The sequence below is a fragment of the Panulirus ornatus genome, chromosome 41 (genome assembly GCF_036320965.1).
Source record: "Panulirus ornatus isolate Po-2019 chromosome 41, ASM3632096v1, whole genome shotgun sequence".
NCBI lineage: Eukaryota > Metazoa > Arthropoda > Malacostraca > Decapoda > Palinuridae > Panulirus > Panulirus ornatus.
The window spans coordinates 10,066,441-10,089,800 of NC_092264.1; the positions used below are offsets into that span (position 1 = coordinate 10,066,441).

Sequence of the window (23,360 nt, forward strand, 5' to 3'; positions counted from 1 at the left end):
AAATATACACTCTGTTGTCGGTGAGAGGGCTTGGGAGGTGAGTTAGTTCTTGTTCGTGGATGTTACAGCACTGGTGGCTGATTCTGTCGAGAAACTACAAAAGCTGATGACTGAGATTGGTAAAGTGTGTGAAAGACGAAAGCTGAGAGTGAATAACAGCAAGGTTATTAGGTTCAGTAGGGTTGAGGAACAAATTAATTGGGAGGTAAGTTTGAATGGAGAAAAACTGGAGGAAGTGAAGTGTTTTAGATATCTGTGAGTGGATTTAGCAGCAGATGGAACCCTGGAAGCAGAAGTGAGTCACAAGGTGGAGGAGGGGCAAAGGTACTGGGAGTGATGAAGAATGTGTGAAAGACAAGAATGTTATCTCAGAGAGACAAAATAGGTAAGTTTGAAGAAGTAGTGGTTCCAACAAAGTTATATGGTTGTGAGGCATGGTCTATAGATAGGGTTGCGCAGAGGAGGGTGGATGTGTTGGAAATGAAATGTCTGAGGACAATATGTGGTGTGAGGTGGTTTGATAGAGTTAGTAATGAAAGGGTAAGAGAGATGTGTGGTAATACACAGAGTGTGGTTGAGAGAGCAGAAGGTACATTGAAATGGTTTGGCTACATGGAGAGAATGAGTGAGGAAAGATTGATAAAGAGGATATATGTGTCAGAGGTGGAGGGAACGAGAAGTGGGAGACCAAAGTGGAGGTGGAAGGATGGAGTGAAAAAGATTTTGAGTGATCGGGGCCTGAACATACAGGAGGGTGATAGGCGTGCAAGGAGTAAGAGTGCATTGGAACAATGTGGTATACCAGGGTCGATGTGTTGTCAATGGATTGAACCGAAGCATGTGAAGCATCTGGGGTAAACCATGGAAAGTTTTCTGGGGCCTGGAAGTGGAAAGGGAGCTGTGGTTTCGGTGTAATACACATGACAGCTAGACACTAAGTGTGAACGAATGTGGCCTTTATTGTCTTTTCCTGGCGCTACCTCACACGTGTGCAGGTGGAAGGGGGGCTGCCGTTTCATGTGTGGCAGGGTGGCGACAGGAATGGATGGGGGCAGCAAGTATGAGTGTGTACATGTATATATATGTATATGTGCGTGTGTGGGCATTCATGGATATACATGGGTAAGTGGGGTGGTTGGGCCATTCTTTCGTCTGTTTCCTTGTGCTACTTTGCAAATGCGGGAGACAACAAATAAGTATAATAAATATATAAATAAATGAATAGATAAATAAATAAATAAATAATATGGGAGGGTACTGATTGAGAGGGTGAAGGCAAGTACAGAGCATCAGATTGGGGAAGAGCAGTATGGTTTCAGAAATGGTAGAGGATGTGTGGATCAGGTGTTTGCTTTGAAAAATGTATGTGAGAAATACTTGAAAAAGCAATTGGATTTGTATGTAGTATTCATGGATCTGGAGAGGGCATATGATAGAGTTGATAGAGATGCTCTGTAGAAGATATCAAGAATATATGGTGTGGGAGGTAAGATGTTGGAAGCAGTGAAAAGTTTTTATCGAGGATGTAAGGCATGTGTATGTGTAGGAAGAGAGGAAAGTGATTGGTTCTCAGTGAATGTTAGTTTGCGGCAGGGGTGCGTGATGTCTCCATTGTCGTTCAATTTGTTTATGGATGGGGTTGTTAGGGAGAGAGCTGGGGAAGTGAGTCAGTTGTTGTTCGCTGATCATACCGCACTGGTGGCTGATTCGGGTGAGAAACTGCAGAAGCTGGTGACTGAATTTGGTAAAGTGTGTGAAAGAAAAAAGCTGAGAGTAACTGTGAATAAGAGCAAGGTTATTAGGTACAGTAGGGTTGAGGGACAAGTCAACTGGGAGGTAAGTTTGAATGGAGAAAAACTGGAGGAAGTGAAGTGTTTTAGATATCTGGGAGTGGACGTAGCAGTGGATGGAACCATTTAAGCGAAAGTGAATCATAGGGTGGGGGAGAAAGTTCTGGGAGCGATGAGAAATGTGTGGAGGTCAAGAATGTTATCTTGGAAAGCAAAAATGGCCATGTTTGAAGGAATAGTGATTCCAACAATGTTATATGGTTGCAAGGCGTGGGCTATAGATAGAGTTGTGTGGAGGAGGGTGGATGTCCTGGAAATGAGATGTCTGAGGACAATATATGGTGTGAGGTGGTTTGATCGAGTAAGTAATGAAAGGGTAAGAGAGATGTGTGGTAATAAAAAGAGTGTGGTTGAGAGAGCAGAAGAGGGTGTTTTGAAATGGTTTGGTCACATAGAGAGAATGAGTGGGGAAAGATTGACAAAGAGCATATACGTGTCAGAGGTGGAGGGAACAAGAAGAAGTGGGAGACCAAATTGGAGGTGGAAAGATGGAGTGAAAAAGATTTTGAGTGATCGGGGCCTGAACATGCAGGATGGTGAAAGGCGTGCAAGGAATAGAGCGAATTGGAACGTTGTGGTATACCGGGGTCGACGTGCTGTCAATGGATTGAACTAGGGCATGTGAAGCGTCTGGGGTAAACCATGGAAAGCTTTCTGGGGCCTGGATGTGGAAAGGGAGCTGTGGTTTCGGTGCATTATTACATGACAGCTAGAGACTGAGTGTGAACGAATGTGGCCTTTGTTGGCTTTTTCTAGTGCTACCTCGCACACATGAGGGGGGAAGGGGTTGTTATTTCATGTGTGGCGGGGTGGTGATGAGAATGAATAAAGGCAGACAGTATAAATTATGTACATGTGTGTATATATAGGTATATGTCTGTGTGCGTTTATATAGGTATACGTTGAGATGTATAGGTATGTATATTTGCGTGTGTGGACGTGTATGTATATACATGTGTATGTGGGTGGGTAGGGCCATTCTTTTGTCTGTTTCCTTGCACTACCTCCCTAATGTGGGAGACAGCGACAAAGCAAAATAAAAAATAAAAAAAAATACATATATATCCTTGGGGATAGGGGAGAAAGAATACTTCCCACGTATTCCCTGCGTGTCGTAGAAGGCGACTAAAAGAGGAGGAAGCGGGTGGCTGGAAATCCTCCCCTCTCATTTTTTTTAATTTTCCAAAAGAGGGAACATAGAAGGGGGCCAGGTGAGGATATTCCCTCAAAGGCCCAGTCCTCTGTTCTTAACGCTCCCTCGGTAATGCGGAAAATCCCTTAAGTTAGCAAAGAAATCATTTCATAGAGTTGAGCCCAAACCTCCCATTGACACCAAGAATCTTTTCGTTCTCCCTTTTAATAATAATTTCACTTTACTTCCCATGTTGTTTAAATCGTTTCATGTAAATGTTGCCTTCAGCAACAATAATACTATAAAGATTATCTTAATCAGTAATTCACCAGAAAATTCTCTTGGATGCATCTATAAAATGCCATGTGGAATTGTGATAAATTTTATGTTGGGCAGACTGGTAAGGATCTTTCTGTTAGACTTAACAACATAAATATGGTATATGAACTGGACAAGAATCAAATGCCTTTTTAATCACGTTAAAAACTATGATCATTGTACTGACTGGAGTAATGCCATCTCTCAGTTATTAACTCTAACTCTATTACCACGACAAATATCATTGAATCTTCTATTATCAAATACACAAAGAATTATCATCTTAATATTAGTGATGGTCTATAAATTAGATAACTTTACTGTTGGTAAAATTTGTAAAATGATAAGTTTATGAATGCTCGTTGTGTCTTGGACAATCGCATGTTTACCAAATAGCATCCTAACTTCGTCTCTTCGATGCATATCGACTGACTTATATTTCGCTCTTGTGACTCCCATGATGATGTGGTTATTACACGAAAGTGCACTCGGGAACTTATCGTGTTTCATTTTCCCTGTCGACTCATAGGAATATCTTGATCACGCGCAAAATTGTGGGGAGATTAGAAAGGGTAGTGAGTGGTGGGATGAAGAAGTAAGATTGTTAGTGAAAGAGAAAAGAGAGGCATTTCAACGATTTTTGCAGGGAAATAATGCAAATGACTAGGAGTTGTATAAAAGAAAGAGGCAGGAGGTCAAGAGAAAAGTGCAAGAGGTGAAAAAGAGGGCAAATGAGAGTTGGGGTGAGAGAGTATCATTAAATTTTAGGGAGAATAAAAAGATGTTTTGGAAGGAGGTAAATAAAGTGCGTAGGACAAGGGAATCATTGGGAACTTCAATGAGGGGGAAGAATGGGGAGGTGATAACAAGTGGTGGTGATGTATTCCTGGGAAACTATATGGGAGGGTATTGACTGAGAGGGTGAAGGCATGTACAGAGCATCAGATTGGGGAAGAGCAGTGTGGTTTTAGAAGTGGTAGAGGATGTGTGGATCTGGTGTTTGCTTTGAAGAATGTATGAGAGAAATACTTAGATAAGCAAATGGATTCGTATGTAGCATTTATGGATCTGGAGAAGGAATATGATAGAGTTGATAGAGATGCTCTGTGGAAGGTATTAAGAGTATATGGTGTGGGAGGCAAGGTGCTGGAAGCAGTGAAAAGCTTTTATCGAGGATGTAAGGCATGTGTATTTGTAGGAAGAGAGGAATGTGATTGGTTCTCAGTGAATGTAGGTTTGTGGCAGGGGTGTGTGATGTCTCCATGGTTGTTTAATTTGTTTATGGATGGGGTTGTTAGGTAGATGAATGCAAGAGTTTTGGAAAGAGGAGCAAGTATGCAGTCTGTTGTGAATGAGAGCTTGGGAAGTGAGTCAGTTGTTGTTCGTTGATGATACAGCGCTGATGGCTGATTCGTGTGAGAAACTGCAGAAGCTGGTGACTGTAGGTACAGTAAGGTTGAGGGACAAGTCAATTGGGAGGTAAGTTTGAATGGAGAAAAACTGGAGGAAGTGAAGTGTTTTAGATATCTGGGAGTGGATGTAGCAGCAGATGGAACCATGGAAGCGGAGTGAATTATAGGATGGGGAGGGGGCGAAAGTTCTGGGAGCTTTGAAGAATGTGAGGAAGTCGAGAACATTATCTCGGAAAGCAAAAATGGGTATTTCTGAAGGAATAGTGGTTCCAACAATGTTATATGGTTGCGAGGCGTGGGCTATCGATAGAGTTGTGAGGAGAAGGGTCAATGTGCTGGACATGAGATGTTTGAGGACAATATGTGGTGTGAGGTGGTTTGATCGAGTAAGTAATAATAGGGTAAGAGAGATGTATGGTAATAAAAAGAGTGTGGTTGAGAGAGCAGAAGAGGGTGTTTTGAAATGGTTTGGTCACATGGAGAGAATGAGTGAGGAAAAATTGAGCAAGAGGATATATGTGTCAGAGGTGGAGGGAACGAGGAGAAGTGGGAGACCAAATTGGAGGAGGAAAGATGGAGTGAAAAAGATTCTGAGTGATCGGGGCCTGAACATGCAGGAGGGTGAAAGGCATGCAAGGGATAGAGTGAATTGGAACGATGTGGTATACTGGGGTCAACGTGCTGTCAATGGATTGAACCAGGGCATGTGAAGCGTCTGGGGTAAACCATTGAAAGTTCTTATTACATGACAGCTAGAGACTGAGTGTGAACGAATGTGGCCTTTGTTGTCTTTTCCTAGTGCTACCTCGCACACATGAGGGGGAGGGATTTTTATTTCATGTGTGGCGGGGTGGCGATGGGAATGAATAAAGGCAGACAGTATGAATTATGTACATGTATATATCTGTATATGTCTGTGTGTGTATATACATGTATACGTTGAGATGTATAGGTATGTATATTGGCGTGTGTGGACATGTATGTATAGACATGTGTATGTGGGTGGGTTGGGCCATTCTTTCATCTGTTTCCTTGCGCTACCTCGCTAAAGCGGGAGACAGCGAGAAAGCACATAAAAATATATATATATATATATATATATATATATATATATATATATATATATATATATATATATATATATATATATATATATATATTTTCATACATATTCACAATTTCCCGCATTAGCGAGGTAGGGTTAAGAACCGAGGAATGAGCCTTAGAGGGAATATCCTCACTCGGCCCCCTTCTCTGGTCCTTAATTTTGGAAAAATTAAAAACAACAGAGGAGGACTTTCAGCCCCGTGTTCCCTTCCCTTTTAGCCGCGTTTACAACACGCAAGGAATAAATGGGAAGTAATCTTTCTCCCCTATCTCAAGGATAATATATATATGTGTACAAGTAGGGAGAGAGAAAAGTGATTGTTTCCCAGTGAATGTCGGTTTGCGGCAGGGGTGCGTGATGTCTCCATGGTTGTTTAATTTGTTTATGGATGGGGTTGTTAGGGTGGTGAATGCAAGAGTTTTGGAGAGAGGGACAAGTATGCAGTCTGTTGTGGATGAGAGAGCTTGGGAAGTGAGTCAGTTGTCGTTCACTGATGATACAGCGCTGGTGACTGATTCGTGTGAGAAACTGCAGAAGCCGGTGACTGAGTCTGGTAAAATGTGTGAAAGAAGAAAGCTGAGAGTAAACTTGAATAAGAGCAAGGTTATTAGGTACAGTAGGGTTGAGGGACAAATCAACTGGGTGGTAAGTTTGAATGGAGAAAAACTGGAGGAAGTAAAGTGTTTTAGATATCTGGGAGTGGATCTAGCAGCGGATGGAACCAGGAACCAATGGTAGCGGAAGTGAGTCACAGGTTGGGGGAGGGGGCGAAGGTTCTGGGAGCGATGAAGATACATGGAAGGTGAAAACATTATCTCGGAAAGCAAAAATGGGTATGCTTGAAGGAATAGTGATTCCAATAATGTTATATGGTTGCGAGGCGTGGGCTATAGATAGGGTTGTGTGGAGGAGGGTGAATGTGCTGGAAATGAGATGTTTGAGGACAATCTGTAGTGTGAGGTGGTCTGATCAAGTAAGTAATGAAAGAATAAGAGAGATGTGTGGTAATAAAAAGAGTGTGGCTGAGAGAGCAGAAGAGGGTACATTGAAATGGAGAGAATGAGTGAGGAAAGATTGACAAAGAGGATATATGTGTCAGAGGTGGAGGGAACAAGAAGTGGGAGACCAAATTGGAGGTGGAAGGATGGAGTGAAAAAGATTATGAGCGATTGGGGCCTGAACATGCAGAAGGGTGAAAGCCATGTAAGGAATGGAGTGAATTGGAACGATGTGGTATACTAGGGTCGATGTGCTGTCAGTGGATTAAACTAGGGTATGTGAAGAGTCTGGGGTAAACCATGGAAAGTTTTGTGGGGCCTCGATGTGTAAAGGGAGCTGTGGTTTCGGTGCATTACACATGACAGCGAGAGACTAAGTGTGAACGAATGTGGCCTTTGTTGTCTTTTCCTAGCACTACCTCGCGCGCAGGGGGGGAGGGTTGTCATTTCATGTGTGGTGGGGTGGCGACGGGAATGGATGAAGGCAGCAAGTATGAATATCTACATGAGTATATATGTATGTATACTTGAAATGTATAGGTCTGTATATGTGCATGTGTGAATGTTTATGTATATACATGTGTATGTGGGTGGGTTGGACCATTCTTTCATCTGTTTCCTTGCGCTACCTCGCTAACGCGGGAGACAGCAACAAAGTATAATAAAATAAATAATTATATTTATATCTTAGACAGTCGTTCCCTCTAGGAACTCCTACCATGGAGTTGTCCAGAGTAGAAGTCTCGACTTACCACTACTCTTATAAACGTTCTTGCATATATCAATCCACACACAGCCTTCCCTCATTTCTCTCCCTCCAGAACTCTTCCATTCTATTTCCCTATGTCACCGGTGGTTTTCTCTCATACCCTTTAATTGTACACTCTCCTTGCATTCTCTCCACAAACCCAAATAACCTCAATGTATTGCATTTCATCAACTCTACCAATCCACAATTCATTCCCCTCACATTCCATGCTGTAACACATTTCTCATACACCCCCCTCATTACTTTCTTCATCCTTCACATGCTCCTCTCAAATACAATATTTCCACAGCCTGAATTCTCGACTTTTGTGATTCATCCCACATCCATGTTTCGGCTGCATAGGTGAGGGTCTAGAGGACTATGTCAGCCTTTAATCCTTTCTTCACTTCAATACTTACACCTCTCCCCTTCACTATATAATGGGACCCAGTGGTTCTTCCATCCTGCATCGCTCTCTACCTTATCTCTCCTTCCATATCACCAAACTTACAAAACTTTTCGGCTAAATGCTTAATTTCTATCATCTCTTCCAGTCTTTCTCCCCCTAAGTATAACAAAGTTTGGTACAATTTCTTATTTCACTCCTATTATAGGGCTTTGCAAAATCTATAATTTCATTCTGTTTCCTTTCAAACACCATTACTTCACTTTTCCTCGCGTTTACCTTCAATCACCTACACTTATCCACATCATAAAATAAACTTACAACCTTCTGTAACTCATCTTCATTCCTAGCAAACAGCACTCCCAGTAAACAGGCTTGTCACTAGGCAACATACGTTGCCACTACACTCCAATTCTACACCCCTTTTCCCTAGTTTTGTTTCCATCTCTCTAATCACCCTATCTGTACATACAGTAAAAAGCCACCATGACATCACACAGCCCTGCCTCACACCCACATGTATACCGAAACTTTCACTAAACTCTCCATCCAAACTTATACATGCATTTGCTCAGCGTCACTCACCACAAACAGCACTCCTAGTAAACAGGCCAGTCACTAGGCACCATACCTCACCAATACACTCCATTTCTACACCCCTTTTCCCTAGTTTTGCTTTCATCTCTCTTATCACTCCATCTGTACACATGATAAAAAGCCACAGTGACATCACACAGCCCTACCTCACACCCACATGTGTACTGAAACTTTCACTCAACTCTCCATCCATTCTTACAAGTGCATATGATCATATAACTCCACATGATTTAAATCTTCAATGTATTCTGTCATGCAAAACAGAAATCCATGTAAACTAAAATGCAAGCACAAATACTGACATACATATATACATACCTTATTCAACTAGTGTAAAACAAACAAGAAAAAACACAATGGTGTACTTATACTGTATATCTGGTTGTGCTAGGTGGCTTATGTCAATTGGTGATATGCACCCTTCGATGCCTCACAGCAGCAACATAAAAATCTGCATCCCAATGAGTTCTCTGTTTTTATCAAAGATAAGTACTCTCTTCACTGCCACAGTTAAAATATGAAACACCTTATTCTCGTATTTCCAAAAATATGCTCCATACCTAGTGATCACAGGCAATGGGCACGGGATCATAAACCAGCCACAGTGAAAGGGTTAATGATGAATATTACATAAAATATTTAGCAATGAGTAAATGAGACCATTTCTTTCTCTATTCCTGGTGCTACCTCGCTAACATGGGAAATGGTAAATATGCATGAAAAACTTAGTAGTATGAAGGGAATGTTCAACAAAGAAAAATAAATACCTGTATATAGAATGAGGTGACATATATGTGCTGAAAGACACATATTAGAGCGGGCATAAACAGCAGTTGGAAGGCAGGCAGTAAGGAGGGCAAAGGCATTGTGTTTCAAAAGGGTATAAGCATATACAGCATGCAAAGCTACTTGGTAATGTTATTTCTGGAGGAAGTTGTACATGGTCACCCTTCAGCATCACAATAAACAGCATGGAGGATGCAAGTAAAAAAATCAACATACAGAAATAAATTTTCTTTCCAATCCAAAAGCAAAGTGGTGCATATTGTATCCTACCAAAATATAAAGGTTACTGTTGACTTACGCTTCATCAAAATTTGCCTCTCTAAACACCTCTCCAAAAGGAAATGGGGGAAACCTTAGCAGCTGAAGTAAGAGAGGTATGGCAGCACAAAGAGATAAAGAGCAGAAACATGAGGATGTGACAATAATACTACTGAAAATCTGTGATCAAATAAAAAATAATATTCTGTGATAGAGCTAAATAATCAAGTGATCTATGAATGGGATGGAAGGCCAAATGGTGAAGAATTTTCCGAGACCAAAATTCATCTTTGTCAGTGCTCCTACAGCTAGGTCCAGCAACCTTCTGAAACCCAATGATCATCATATTTTGTGGGAAAAAAATTATGGCTACCTACTATTTTTGGCTTTATGGCTATGATGAGCCATGTTAGTGGACAATGGTGTGAGGGCTACTGACGGAGATGGAGTCTTGGTTTCATCCCTCTCATCCTCGTCTTTGACCTCTGATTTGACCTTTGTCGAATCAGCAGGAGGTTTAAAGGCAGACTGTAAGTTTAACTGGTTGGTGCTTGTGTTATATGTACTGTGACTGCTGCTAGTATGGTTACTGCTTCCTGTGATTGGAATCAACTGGAAAGAGCCTGTAATAAAAAAAAATTACAAATTAGCTTGGAGCCTTGAGGGTCTTTCAAAACTACTACCAATATGTCCTGCAAGAAGACCGATACTGTAACTTCCCCATCAGGGTGGCACAATAAAACACAGCCACAACTGTCCCTTTAAAGTGGTATTAGTTACTGTTGGTCGCCATCCCTATATCCCTGGGTTTGAGAATCAGATCTATAATGAAGACTGGTAAGCCTTGTAAAAGCTTCTTTATCGATCAAATTTGATCATTCACTGTGGAAAGTAAAAGCACCCAATTTTGGTAAGGAAGCACGACCTACTCTTTACCCACTGTAACTGACAGTCCCATCATACGTGATCAGAGCCATAATCATAGGAAAATCATTGTCATGCAAGAAATCTAATTGAGATTTCTGCTGTATTCAATATATGTAGCTTGGGCCTCCAATTTTTGGAGCTCTGGGAATGAGTTAAAGTAAAGGGGTCATTGGATATTGGAAATATAAAACTGCAGCACTCTGAGCACCACAGATGTCACATCTTATTTATAATTTTTCAACCTTTTAACAACACCTCCCTTGATAACCTCCAATTGCAGAGAAGACTGGACTTCATGTAGATCTACAATCCATGCTTTTGCATCAAAATCTGAATTTCAACTGATCTACAGTAGTGATGCAAGACACCAAGACCTCCTACAACAACTTCAAATGAGTTCTTCAGATACCCTTCAGCCATGGAATGGAGAGGATATCACAAGACGAAAAAGTGTAGAGGAAACTGAGTAGTATTTGCAACGCAGTGATAACGTAGTGATAAGGAGTTTAGCGATCCAGATGATACTCTATCTAATGATACAAATCTATTTGATGATGACAAAAATAAACAAGTGTATCAAAACACTAAACATATAACGTGGTGAAGGTTGCTGGACTTTGCTTGCCTGTGGTTATGCTGTGGGTGAAAAGTCATCTTCAGTGAAGATGCATCACCAAGTGTAATCTCAGCAAACTCCATACTCCTAAGGAATCCATCCTTTCCCTACTGTTGATAATCAAACAGCCCTAGAGCTGCAGGAGCCTCAGGAGAAGAGGTCCTGGGTTTATATGATAAAATAAATGACAAGGGGCAGGAGCGAGGGACTGGACTTCCCCACTTCTTGTAATTCAATTCCGAAAAGATGGAACAGAAGCTAAGCAAGGAGTGCTCTTCCTTCTCAAAGGTTCAGGCTAGGGTGTTTGAATGTATGTGGATGTAATCAAGATGAGAAGAAAGGAAAATATGTAGCTTGTTTGAGAAAAGAAATCTAGATGTTCTGGCTTTGAGTGAAACAAAGCTCAAGGATAAACGGGAATACTGGTTAAGAAATGTCTTTGGGATAAAATCAGGAGTTGGTGTGAGGGGAAAAGCTAAGGAAGGGGTAACACTACTGATGAAGCTAGAGTCATGGGAATGTGTGAAAGAATGTAAGGAAGGAAGTTCCAGAATGATGTGGGTTAAAATAAACATGCATTGTGAGAGATGGATGATTATTAGCGCTTATGAACCAAACCATGAGAAGAATGATGATGAGGCATGAGCGCTTTGGAAGCAGGTAAATGAGTCTGCATCAATTTTTAATGCATGAGAATGGGTATCAGTGATGGGTAATTAAATACAAAAGTGAGTAATGAGGCAGCTGAGGGAACACAGGGTAACTGACATCGTGAATAAGAATGGTAAACAGCTTGTGGAGTTGTGTGCAGAAAGAGAACTGATGATCAGGAATACCAGGTTTAAAATGGGAGACATACATAAGTATACATGGGTGAGTACAAAAGATGATAAAAGTGCATTATTGAATTACACACTAATTGACTGGCATGCAAAAGACAGATACTTGGATGTGAATATGTTGCTGGTGGGAAGTCTCATCATTACCTAGTAAGGGCAAGGGTGAAGATTTGAAGAGATTTTTGGAAAAGAGGATATGAAATGAGTGTGAAGAGAGGGGTGAATGAAAATGAGCTTGGAAAAGAGAAGTGTGTAAAGAAAATCCAAGAGAGATTAGGTGCAGAATGGCAAAAAGTGAGAGTGAACAAAGTAAGAGTGGGTGAGTAAAGGGAGATATTTATGGAAGCTGTGCTGGCATGCATAAGAAGTGTGTGACATCAAAAGGTGGGATGATGAAGTAAAGTTGATTGTGAAAGAGAAAAAAAGAGATGTACAGGAGGTACTTACAGGGAAGGAATACAAAAGACTGGGTGATGTACATGAAAAAGTGGCAGGAGGTTAAGAGGAAGGTGCTAAGGCTGAAAAAGGGGCTCATAAGAGGTAGAGTGAAAAAAGTATCAGTAAACTTCAGGGAAAAGATGTTTTGGAATGTTAACAGTGTCAAAAATAAGAGGACAAATGGGAATATCAGTGAAGGGAGTAAGTAGGGAAGCGGTAACATGTACTGAAGAGGTGATGAAGGGATGGAATATTTTGAAGGATTGCCAAGTGTTTCAATGATAAAGTGGCATTTGTAGGGTGTATGGGATGGTTAGGTATGCAAAGTTAGAATCAGGGAAAGTGGTTTGGTGAAGAGAGAAAATGCACTGAAGGCCTTACATAAAATGAGATTTGGTAAGGCAGCTGGAGTGGATCGTAATGAAGTCAAGTTTTTTGAGAAAGGGGTTACTGTGTTGCTGATTGATTAGGATTTTCAACAAGGATTTTTTGGAGAGCATGTATTCCTCAATAAGCTCAGACTTGGACAGGATATCTCAGTAGGGTACAATAAATCTTGTTAAGTTTAATGCCTCCAAGAACCAGTCCTTACCCATTTCTCAATAAAAAAAATCCTCACAACTCTCGTCTTTCCTATGACGGTTCTGTAATTCCACCTCTTGACTCATTGAACATACTTGGTATTACGATAACATCTATGCTTTCTTGGAAACCCCACATTACAGGAATAGCTAAGTCTGCCTCTAAGGAAACTGGGTGTCATGTTAATATGTCAAAACTCCTCTCTTCTGAACAGTTGCTCCATTTATATAAACAAGGGAAAGATTCATCCTTGTATGGCATATTACTCTCACAACTGGGGTGGCTCTAGCTCCACATCTTTCCAAACGTGACCACCTTGCTCAACACCACAATGTTGGATCACTTTCTCTCTTCTATAGGTATTACTCTGGTTTTCACTCTAATGAGCTGGCTGCTTGTGCACCCCATCACTATACCCTGCTCACTCAAATCTGGTAGCTGGAGCCTTGAAAAGTTTGAATCACTTTCTCTTTTCTGTAGGTATTACTCTGGTTTTCACTCTAATGAGCTGGCTGCTTGTGTGCCCCATCATTATATCCTGCTCACTCAGATCTGATAGCTGGAGCCTTGAAAAGTTTGAATTAAGAGCGCTGATTGGTTAATACAACACTTTGGAGCGTGGTAAATCTACAGCTCTTCTTAACACATTTACATTTATAACTGTAAATTGCATGCAAATTAAGCAGCCAGTTTAAATATGGAATCATGTCCGAAGCTTAAGAGGTAAAAAATAGCATAAAAAGTTTACCGTTATCAAAGAAAATTAAAGTTGATTATCAAGTCTTATAAAATATGAATGACGTTCGAAGCAAATGTGGGCATGTAGATGTTTTCAATCAAAAAGATTACGTGCTTTGTCTCACAAGACAAAAGTGCCAAATGTATGGACTCGTACTGTAAATATTGGTTATCTGCCAGTTTTCATTATTCTGTACATAATCATTATTTGCCAGTTTACATAATTTTTTGTAATGATTTGTCTGGCTTTATTTTACATGACTTACAGAAAAAATAGCTTACTCCTCATTATCTAGAGGTTTTTCATTGTTTATTTTGTACCTTTTTACTGTAATATGATATTCTGAGAACCTTTTATCATAGCATGATGTAACAGACTTGAACGGTGTCACGAACAGATAAGGTTTACGCAACAGGTGGATGAGCCAGAGAAGTGTTATTACAACTGTCAGATTTTCAAGTCTTAACCAGCAGTAATTATATCTGATAATCATAAAATATCAAGAAATATTTTAGATATATCCTAATTAATGCAGTTCCTTGATCTGTCTAACTGTAAGTAAATCAATAAAAAGCAATAAAAAGTATGCTAGACTGTTACAGCAGTCTGACCGGAGCCGGGTCGCCATCCTCTGGCAGAAAATGTTCCAGCGGCGGACAGTCATTGTCGTCTGTTTGTGTCCACCCATAGTAGCTAAGCTTTGTGTCAACCCAGCTATCAGGTCTGGGTGAACAGGGTACAGTTAGACCACACTGCTGCATCACATGATTATTGTGTGGCATTTTCTCCAAAATTCGTAAATACTTTCCCTTGAACACTCACTTATATCCCCTCTGCTTTGTACAATGGCACTATGCATGCATTCCACTAATCCTCAGGCATCTCACCATGATCCATACATAAAAAGAATATCCTTACCAACTAATCAACAATAGTCACCCCACCCCCTTTCTTAATGAATTCAACTGCAATACCATCTAAACCTACCGCCTTGTCGGGTTCCATCTTCTGCAAAGCTTTCACTACCTCTTCTCTCTAAACCAAACCATTCTCCCTGACCCGCTCACTTCACACACCACCCTAACTATAACACCCTACATCTGCCACTCTAACGTCAAACCTTCAAAATACTCACTCCGTCCCCTTTTCGCTTCATCACTACCTGTTATCACATCCCCCTTGCCCCTTTCACCAATGTTCCCATTTGTTCTCTTGTCTTACATACGTTATTTACTACCTTCCAATACATCTTTTTATTCTCCCTAAATTTTAATGATACTCTCTCACCCCAACTCTCACTTGCCCTTTTTTTCAACCCTTGCACCTTCCTCTTGCCCTCCTGCCACTTTTTTTTTTCTATACATCTCCCAGTCATTTGCACTGCTTCCTTGTAAGTATCATCCAAATGCCTCTCTTTTCTCTTTCACTAACAACTTTACTTCATCCCACCACTCACTACACCTAATCAGCCCACCTCCCACCTTTCTCATGCCACATACATTTATTGCACATGCCATCACTGCTTCCCTAAATACATCCCATTCCTCACCCACTCCCCTCAAGTCATTTGCTCTTACCTTTTGCCATTCTACATTCAATCTCTCCTAGTATTTCCTCACAAACGTCTCCCTTCCAAGCTCACTTACTCTCACCGCTCTTCTCCCAACATTTTCCCTTCTTTTTGAAAACCTCTACAAATCTTCACCACCTTCACAAGATAGTGATCAGGCATCCAACCAGCTTCCCCTCTCAGCACATTAACATCCAAAAGTATTCCTTTTGCACACCTATCAATTAACACGTAATTCAATTGTGCCCTTTGACCATCTCTCCTACTCACATACATTAAGAAATGTCTTGGGAGTAAAATTAGGGGATGGAGAGAGGACAAGAGCTAAGGGAGGAGTAGCACTACTCCTGAAGCAGGAGAAATGGAAGTGTGATAGTGTTAGGAAGTAAATTCTAAAGTGATGAGGGCAAAACTGAAAGTGGATGGTGAGAGATGGGTAATCAATGCTGTTTATGCTACTACCTATGAGAAGAAAGATCATGAGAGGTAAGTGGTTTGGGAGCAGCTGTGTATGTGTGTGTCAGCAGTTTTGGTGCACAAGACTGGATATCTGTGATGGGTGATTTAAATGCAAGAGCAAGTAGTGTGGCAGTTGAGGGTATAACTGGTGCACATGGGGTACTGTGCTATGAATAGAAATTGTGAAGAGCTTGTAGAGTTGTGTGCTGAAAAAAGACTGATGACAGGGAACACCTGCTTTAAAAAGAGGAATATACACAGGTATACATGTGTGAATAAGACAGATGGTCAACTGGCACTATTAGATTACATATTAAGCAATAGGCATGTAAAAGAAAAACTTTTGGATGTACACCTGCTAAGAGGGGCAGCTGGCGGGATGTCTGATCACTATCTTATGGGGCAAGGATGAAGATTTGTAGAGGTTTTCGAAAGAGGAAATGATGTCAGGAGAAAAGAGTGGTGAGAGTAAGTGAGCTTGGAATGGAGACTAGTGTGAAGAAATATCAGCAGAAATTGAGTGTAGAATAGCAAAAGGTGAGAGTAAATGAAGTGAGGGGATTGAATGAGGAATGGGAGGTATTTACGGATGCAGTGATGGAATAAGCAAGAGTTGCATGTGGCATGCAAAAGGTGAGAAGTGGGCAGATTAGAAAGGTTACTGAATGTTGGGATGAAGAAGTAAAGTTGCTAATGAAAGAGAAAAGACAGACACCTGGATGGTACATATAGGGAAGGAGTGCAAATTAAAGTGGCTGCAGGTCAAGAGGAAGGTGAAAGGGATGAAAAGAGGGCAAATGAGAGTTGGGGTGAGAGAGTATCATTAAACTTTGGGGGGAATAAAAAGATGTTTTGGAAGGAAGTAAATAATGTATAAGACAAGAGGAAAAAAGAGGAACAATGGTATATCTATTATTTATTTATTTTGCTTTGTCGCTGTCTCCCGCGTTAGCGAGGTAGCGCAAGGAAACAGATGAAAGAATGGCCCAGCCCAACCCCATACACATGTATATACATACACGTCCACACATGCAAATATACATACCTATACATCTCAACTTATACATATATATACACACACAGACATATACATATATACACATGTACATAATTTATACTGTCTGCCCTTATTCATTCCCATCGCCACCCTGCCACACATGAAATAACAACACCCTCCCACCTCAAGTGCGTGAGGTAGCACTAGGAAAAGACACAAAGGCCACATTCGTTCACACTCAGTCTCTAGCTGTCATGTAATAATGCACCAAAACCACAGCTCCCTTTCCACATCCAGGCCCCACACAACTTTCCATGATTTACCCCAGACACTTCACATGCCCTAGTTCAATCCACTGACAGCACGTCGACCCTGGTACACTACATCGTTCCAATTCACTCTATTCCTTGTACGCCTTTCACACTCCTGTAGGAGGCATGTTCAGGCCCCGACAACTCAAAATCTTTTTCACTCTATCTTTCCACCTTCAATTTGATCTCCCAATTCTCCTCGTTCCCTCCACCTTCGACACATATATCCTCTTGGTCAATATTTCCTCACTAATTCTCTCCATGTGACCGAACCATTTCAAAACACCCTCTTCTGCTCTCTCAACCACACTCTTTTTTATCACCACACATCTCTTTTACCTTAATATTACTTACTCGATCAAACCATCTCACACCACATATTGTCCTCAAACATCTCATTTCCAGCACATTCACCCTCCTCCGCACAACTCTATCCATAGCCCACATCTCGCAACTATATAACATTGTTGGAACCACTATTCCTTCAAACATACCCATTTTTGCTTTCCGGGATAATGTTCTCGACTTAAACACATTCTTCAATGCTCCCAGAATTTTCGCCCCCTCCCCATCCTATGATTCACTTCAACTTCCATGGTTTCATCTGCTGCCAAATCCACTCCCAGATATCTAAAACACTTCACTTCCTCCAGTCTTTCTCCATTCAAACTTACCTCCCAATTGACTTGTCCCTCAACCCTACTGTACCTAATAACCTTGCTCTTATTCACATTTACTCTCAGCTTTCTTCTTTCACACACTTTACCAGACTCAGTCACCAGCTTCTGCAGTTTCTCACATGAATCAGCCACCAGCACTGTATCACCAGCGAACAACAACTGACTCACTTCCCAAGCTCTCTCATCCACAGCAGACTGCATACTTGCCCCTCTTTCCAAAACTCTTGCATTCACCTCCCTAACAACCCTATCCATAAACAAATTAAACAACCATAGAGACATCACACACCCCTGCCGCAAACCTACATTCACTGAGAACCAATCACTTTCCTCTCTTCCTACATGTACACATGCCTTACATCCTCGATTAAAACTTTTCACTGCTTCTAACAACTTGCCTCCCACACCATATATTCTTAATATCTTCCACAGAGCATCTATATCAACTTTATCATATGCCTTCTCCAGATCCATAAATGCTACATACAAATCCATTTGCTTTTCTAGGTATTTCTCACATACATTCTTCAAAGCAAACATCTGATCCACACATCCTCTACCACGAATGAAACCACACTGATCTTCCCCAATCTGATGCTCTGAACATGCCTTCACGCTCTCAATCAATACCCTCCCATATAATTTACCAGGAATACTCAGCAAACTTATACCTCTGTAATTTGAGCACTCACTTTTATCCCCTTTGCCTTTGTACAATGGCACTATACAAGTATTCCGCCAATCCTCAGGCACCTCACCATGAGTCATACATACATTAAATAACCTTACCAACCAGTCAACAATACAGTCACTCCCTTTTTTAATAAATTCCACTGCAATACCATCCGAACCCACTGCCTTGCCGGCTTTCATCTTCCGCAAAGCTTTTACTACCTCTTCTCTGTTTACCAAATCATTCCCCCTAACCCTCTCACTTTGCACACCACCTTGATCAAAACACCCTATATCTGCCACTCTATCATCAAACACATTCAACAAACCTTCAAAATACTCACTTCTTGTTATCACCTCCCCATTAGCCCCCTTCACTGATGTTCCCATTTGTTCCCTTGTCTTACGCAATTTATTTACCTCCTTCCAAAATATTTTTTTTATATTCTCCCTAAAAATTAATGATACTCTCTCACCCCTACTCTCATTTGCCCTCTTTCTCACCCCTTGCACCTTTCTCTTGACCTCCTGCCTCTTTTTTTTATACATCTCCCACTCATTTGCATTGTTTCCCTGCAAAAATCGTCCAAATGCCTCTCTCTTCTCTTTCACTAATAATCTTACTTCTTCATCCCAACCACTCACTACCCTTTCTAATCTGCCCACCTCCCACACTTCTCATGCCACAAGCATCTTTTGCGCAAGCTATCACTGCTTCCCTCAATAAATCCCATTCCTCCCCTACTCCCCTTACTTCCTTGTTCTCACCTTTTCCCATTCTGTACTCAGTCTCTCCTGGTACTTCCTCACACAAGTCTCCTTCCCAAGCTCACTTACTCTCACCACTCTTTTCACCCCAACATTTTCTCTTCTGAAAACCTCTACAAATCTTCACCTTCGCCTCCACAAGATAATGATAAGACGTCCCTCCAGTTGCACCTCTCAGCACATTAACACCCAAAAGTCTCTCTCTTGCACACCTATCAATTAACACGTAATCCAATAACGCTCTCTGGCCATCTCTCCTACTTACATACGTATACTTATGTATATCTCTCTTTTTAAACTAGGTTTTCCCAATCACCAGTCCTTTTTCAGCACATAAATCTACAAGCTCTTCACCATTTCCATTTACAACAATGAACACTCCATGTACACCAATTACTCCCTCAACTGCCACATTACTCACCTTTGCATTCAAATCACCCATCACTATAACCCAGTCTTGTGCATCAAAAGTACTAACACATTTATTCAGTTGCTCCCAAAACACTTGCCTCTCATGATCTTTCTTCTCATGCCGAGGTGCATGTACACCAATAATCACCCATCTCTCTCTGTCCACTTTCAGTTTTACCCATGTCAATATAGAGTTTATTTTCTTACACTCTATCACATACTCCCACCACTCCTGTTTCAGGAGTAGTGCTACTCCTTCCCTTGCTCTTGTCCTCTCACTAACCCCTGACTTTACTCCCAAGACATTCCCAAACCACTCTTCCCCTTTACCCTTGAGCTTCGCTTCACTCAGAGCCAAAACAACCAGGTTCCTTTCCTCAAACTTACTACCTATCTCTACTTTTTTCTCATCTTGGTTACATCCACACACATTTAGACACCCTAATCTGAGCCTTCGAGGAGGATGAGCACTCCCCGCGTGACTCCTCCTTCTGTTTCCCCTTTTAGAAAGTTAAAATGCAAGGAGGGGAGGGTTTCCAGCCCCCCGCTCCCTTCCCCTTTAGTCGCCTTCTACGACATGTGATGAATGCGTGGGAAGTATTCTTTCTCCCCTATCCCCAGGGATAAAACACTGGTACACTGGTAACACTGGTAAACACCGGTAAACACTGGTACACTGGTAAAGGGAGAAAAAGGGAAAGTGATAACAGGTAGTGATGAGTGAGGAGGAGATGGAATGAGTATTTTGAAGGATTGCTAAATGAGTTTGATGATAAAGAGGCAGATGTAGGGTGTTTTGGTTGGGGTGGGATGCAAAGTAAGAGAGTTATGGAGAGTGGTTTGATGAAGAGAGATGAGACGATGAAAGCCTTGTGTAAGATGAAATGTGGCAAAGCAGCTGGAGTGGATGGTACTGCTGTAAAATTCATTTAGAAACAGGGCGACTGTAATGTTGATTGGTTGGGAAGGGTACTCAGTGTATATATGGATCATGATGTACCTGAGGATTGGCAGAATGCATGTAGAGTGCCACTGTATAAAGGCAAAGGGGATAAAGGTGAGTGTTCACACTACAGATGTATAAGTTTGTTGAGTATATCTGGTAAGCGGTACACGAGGGTGTTGAATGAAAAGGTGAATGCATGTAAAGAGCATCAGATTGGAGAGGAGCAGTGGGGTTTCAGAAGTGGTAGAGGATGTGAATCAAGTGTTTGCTTTGAAGAATGTGTGAGAGAGATACTTCGAAAAACAGATGGATTTGTATGTGGCATTTATGGATTTGGAGAAGGCATATGATGGGGTTGATAGAAATGCATCTTGTCTTGCTTATAAATGGTGGGAGGTAAGCTGCTAGCAGTGAAAAGTTTTTATCAAGGGTGTAAGGGGTGTGTACCAGTAGAAAGAGAAGACTCACTTCCAAGTGAAGGTTTGTCTGCATCAGGGGTGTGTGCTGTCACAATGGTTGTTTAATCTGTTCATTGATGGGGTGATGAGGGAGGTAAATGCACGAGTCTTGGAGACAGGGTGCATATGCCGTATGTGGAGGATGAAAGGGCCTGGAAAGTGAGTCAGTTGTTGTTCGCTGATGATACAGCACAGTTGGTTGATTTGAGTGAGAAATTGCTGAATTTTGTGACTGTTTTTGGAAAGTGTATGAAAGGAGAAAGTTGAGAGTGAATATAAACAAAAACAAGGTTATTATGTTCAGCAGGGTTGAAGGACTAATTAGTTGGGTTGTATGTTTGAAAGGGCAAAAATTGGAAGTGAAGTGTTTTAGATATTTGGAAGTGGACTTGGCAGCAAATGAAACCATGGAACCAAGAGTAAGTTAGAGGATGATCGAGGAGGCGAAGTTTCTGGGAGCGCTAAAGAATGTGAGGAAAGAGAACATTATCTGGGTGGGAACAAATAGGTATGTTTGAAGGAATCATAGTTCCAACAATAATATGTGGTTTGTTTGTTTTTTATGTTGAATGCTCCAGTCAAAGACAGAAGTCTACATCAAAGCCAGACCTACATTCAAGTATACAGAGAATTATGAAACAGAAAAAGGAAAGATAAGGGAAAGTATTTATGAATTTTGGAGGAAGTGAAAGACCTGTCTTTTGAAATATGCCAGGTCATAGTTATTGGGAAAAAAATGAGAATGAGAAAGAAGAGATTTCCAAAGCTTCAACATGTAGGGAAAAAAGCATATATCATAACAGCCCATCCTTGAGTTGCCGATGGCCTCACAATAATCATGTGAAGCAGAAGATTGCCAAGCACTGCATGGTCTAGCTAGTGATTAGGGCACACAAGAAGCCTGCTCTCAGGAGCAAAAACCAAAGTAATACCTATAGAAGAGGGAAAGTGAACCAACATTGTGCCATTGGGCAAGGGGGTCAAGTATGGAAGTTAGCCTGGGCCAGTTTATAAGTCAGATCCCTTTCAAATCAACTCTGTCATATAAGCGTACAGAGCTAGAACCAACCCAAATGTGAGACTAGTACTCCATACGAGAACAAATCAATCCCTTGTATAGATGGAGCAACTGTTCAGAGATAAGTTTCAACATCTAAATAGGACACTCAGTTTCTTTGAGGCAGACTCAGCTATTCCTGTAATGTGTAGTTTCCAAGAAAGAGTAATACCTAGTATGCTCAGTGAGTCAAGAGGTGGAATTACAGAACCATCAAAGGAAAGGCAAGAGTTGTAAAGAGTTTTTGACAGAGATGGGTAAAAACTGGGTTTTGGAGGCATTCTAAAAAGATTTTGTCTATCCCCCTAAGAAATTCTGTCCACATCTAAGTTTATCAAGGATGCTGTGACAAGACAAGATGCAGATCTAGTGAGAAAAAAGGGAGCAGGATTGAAAGTTGTGGTTGAATACAGTGTTAAGTCATCAATGTATATGTGCATTGGATTATTTGTGGAGATGAGGAAATCATTGAAAAAAAGGATGAAAAGTGTAGGGGACAGGACAGAACCCTGAGGGATACTGCTGCTGACAGAGGAAAGAGGGAGGCTGATCCATCAACAACCACAGAGATAAATCGGTCAAAGAGGAAGCTATATATTAAGGAGTAAAGTGAGGGAGGGAAGCCAAAAGAGGGGAGCTTAGAGATGAGACCCTGATGCCACACCCTGTCAAAAGCCTTTAATATGTCAAGGGCAGCTACACATGACTCCCCAAAATCTTTCGGGAATGATGACCAGACATTAGAGAGATAGGGAAAAATATCAACAGTGGATCTCACCTTACAGAAGCCATACTGGTGAGTCAAAGACTGTGATGTTCAAGGTGTTAAAGAATATGAAAGTTGAGGAGGGATTCAAAGACCTTGGAAATGGTAGATGTCATGGCAATAGGCCAATAGTTAAAGGGGTCAGAGCAGTCACCCTTCTTAGGGATGGGATGTATCAATGCATGCTTCCAAGGAGAAGGAAAAGTTTTGGTTTTTAAACAGAAACAGAACAGACGAGCAAGCACAGGAGCAAGTTCGGAGGCACACTCTTTCAAAACATGGGGATGGATGCCATCAGAACTATAAGCCTTGCTTGTGTCCAGAGAAAGAAGCACTTTTCGGAGAGTCCAATAAGAGATTACAGGAAAAGGTATATGATCAGTAAGAGGAGCATTGGAGGGTGAAAGAATGTCAGGGTCATCCAAGGTTGAGTTAGAGGATAAATGGGAACAAAAGAAAGTTGCTCTGTCTAAGGGAGAGACAGCTATAGTACCATCGGAATGGAAGTGAG

General features: G+C 41.2%; 1 protein-coding gene across 9 annotated transcripts in view; it reads right to left on the reverse strand.

Moving 5' to 3' along the window:
• Positions 1-23,360, reverse strand: part of LOC139761666 (uncharacterized) — an 84,321-nt gene that overhangs the window by 24,582 nt on the left and 36,379 nt on the right. For 7 of the 9 annotated variants that reach the window (XM_071685983.1, XM_071685981.1, XM_071685987.1 and 4 more), the window contains one exon: positions 9,991-10,236. The exons of the other annotated variants lie outside the window; for them this stretch is intronic. In XM_071685983.1, coding sequence (XP_071542084.1) covers positions 9,991-10,236 — 246 coding nt within the window. The remainder of the gene's footprint in view (positions 1-9,990; positions 10,237-23,360) is intronic. 9 annotated transcript variants of the gene reach the window in all.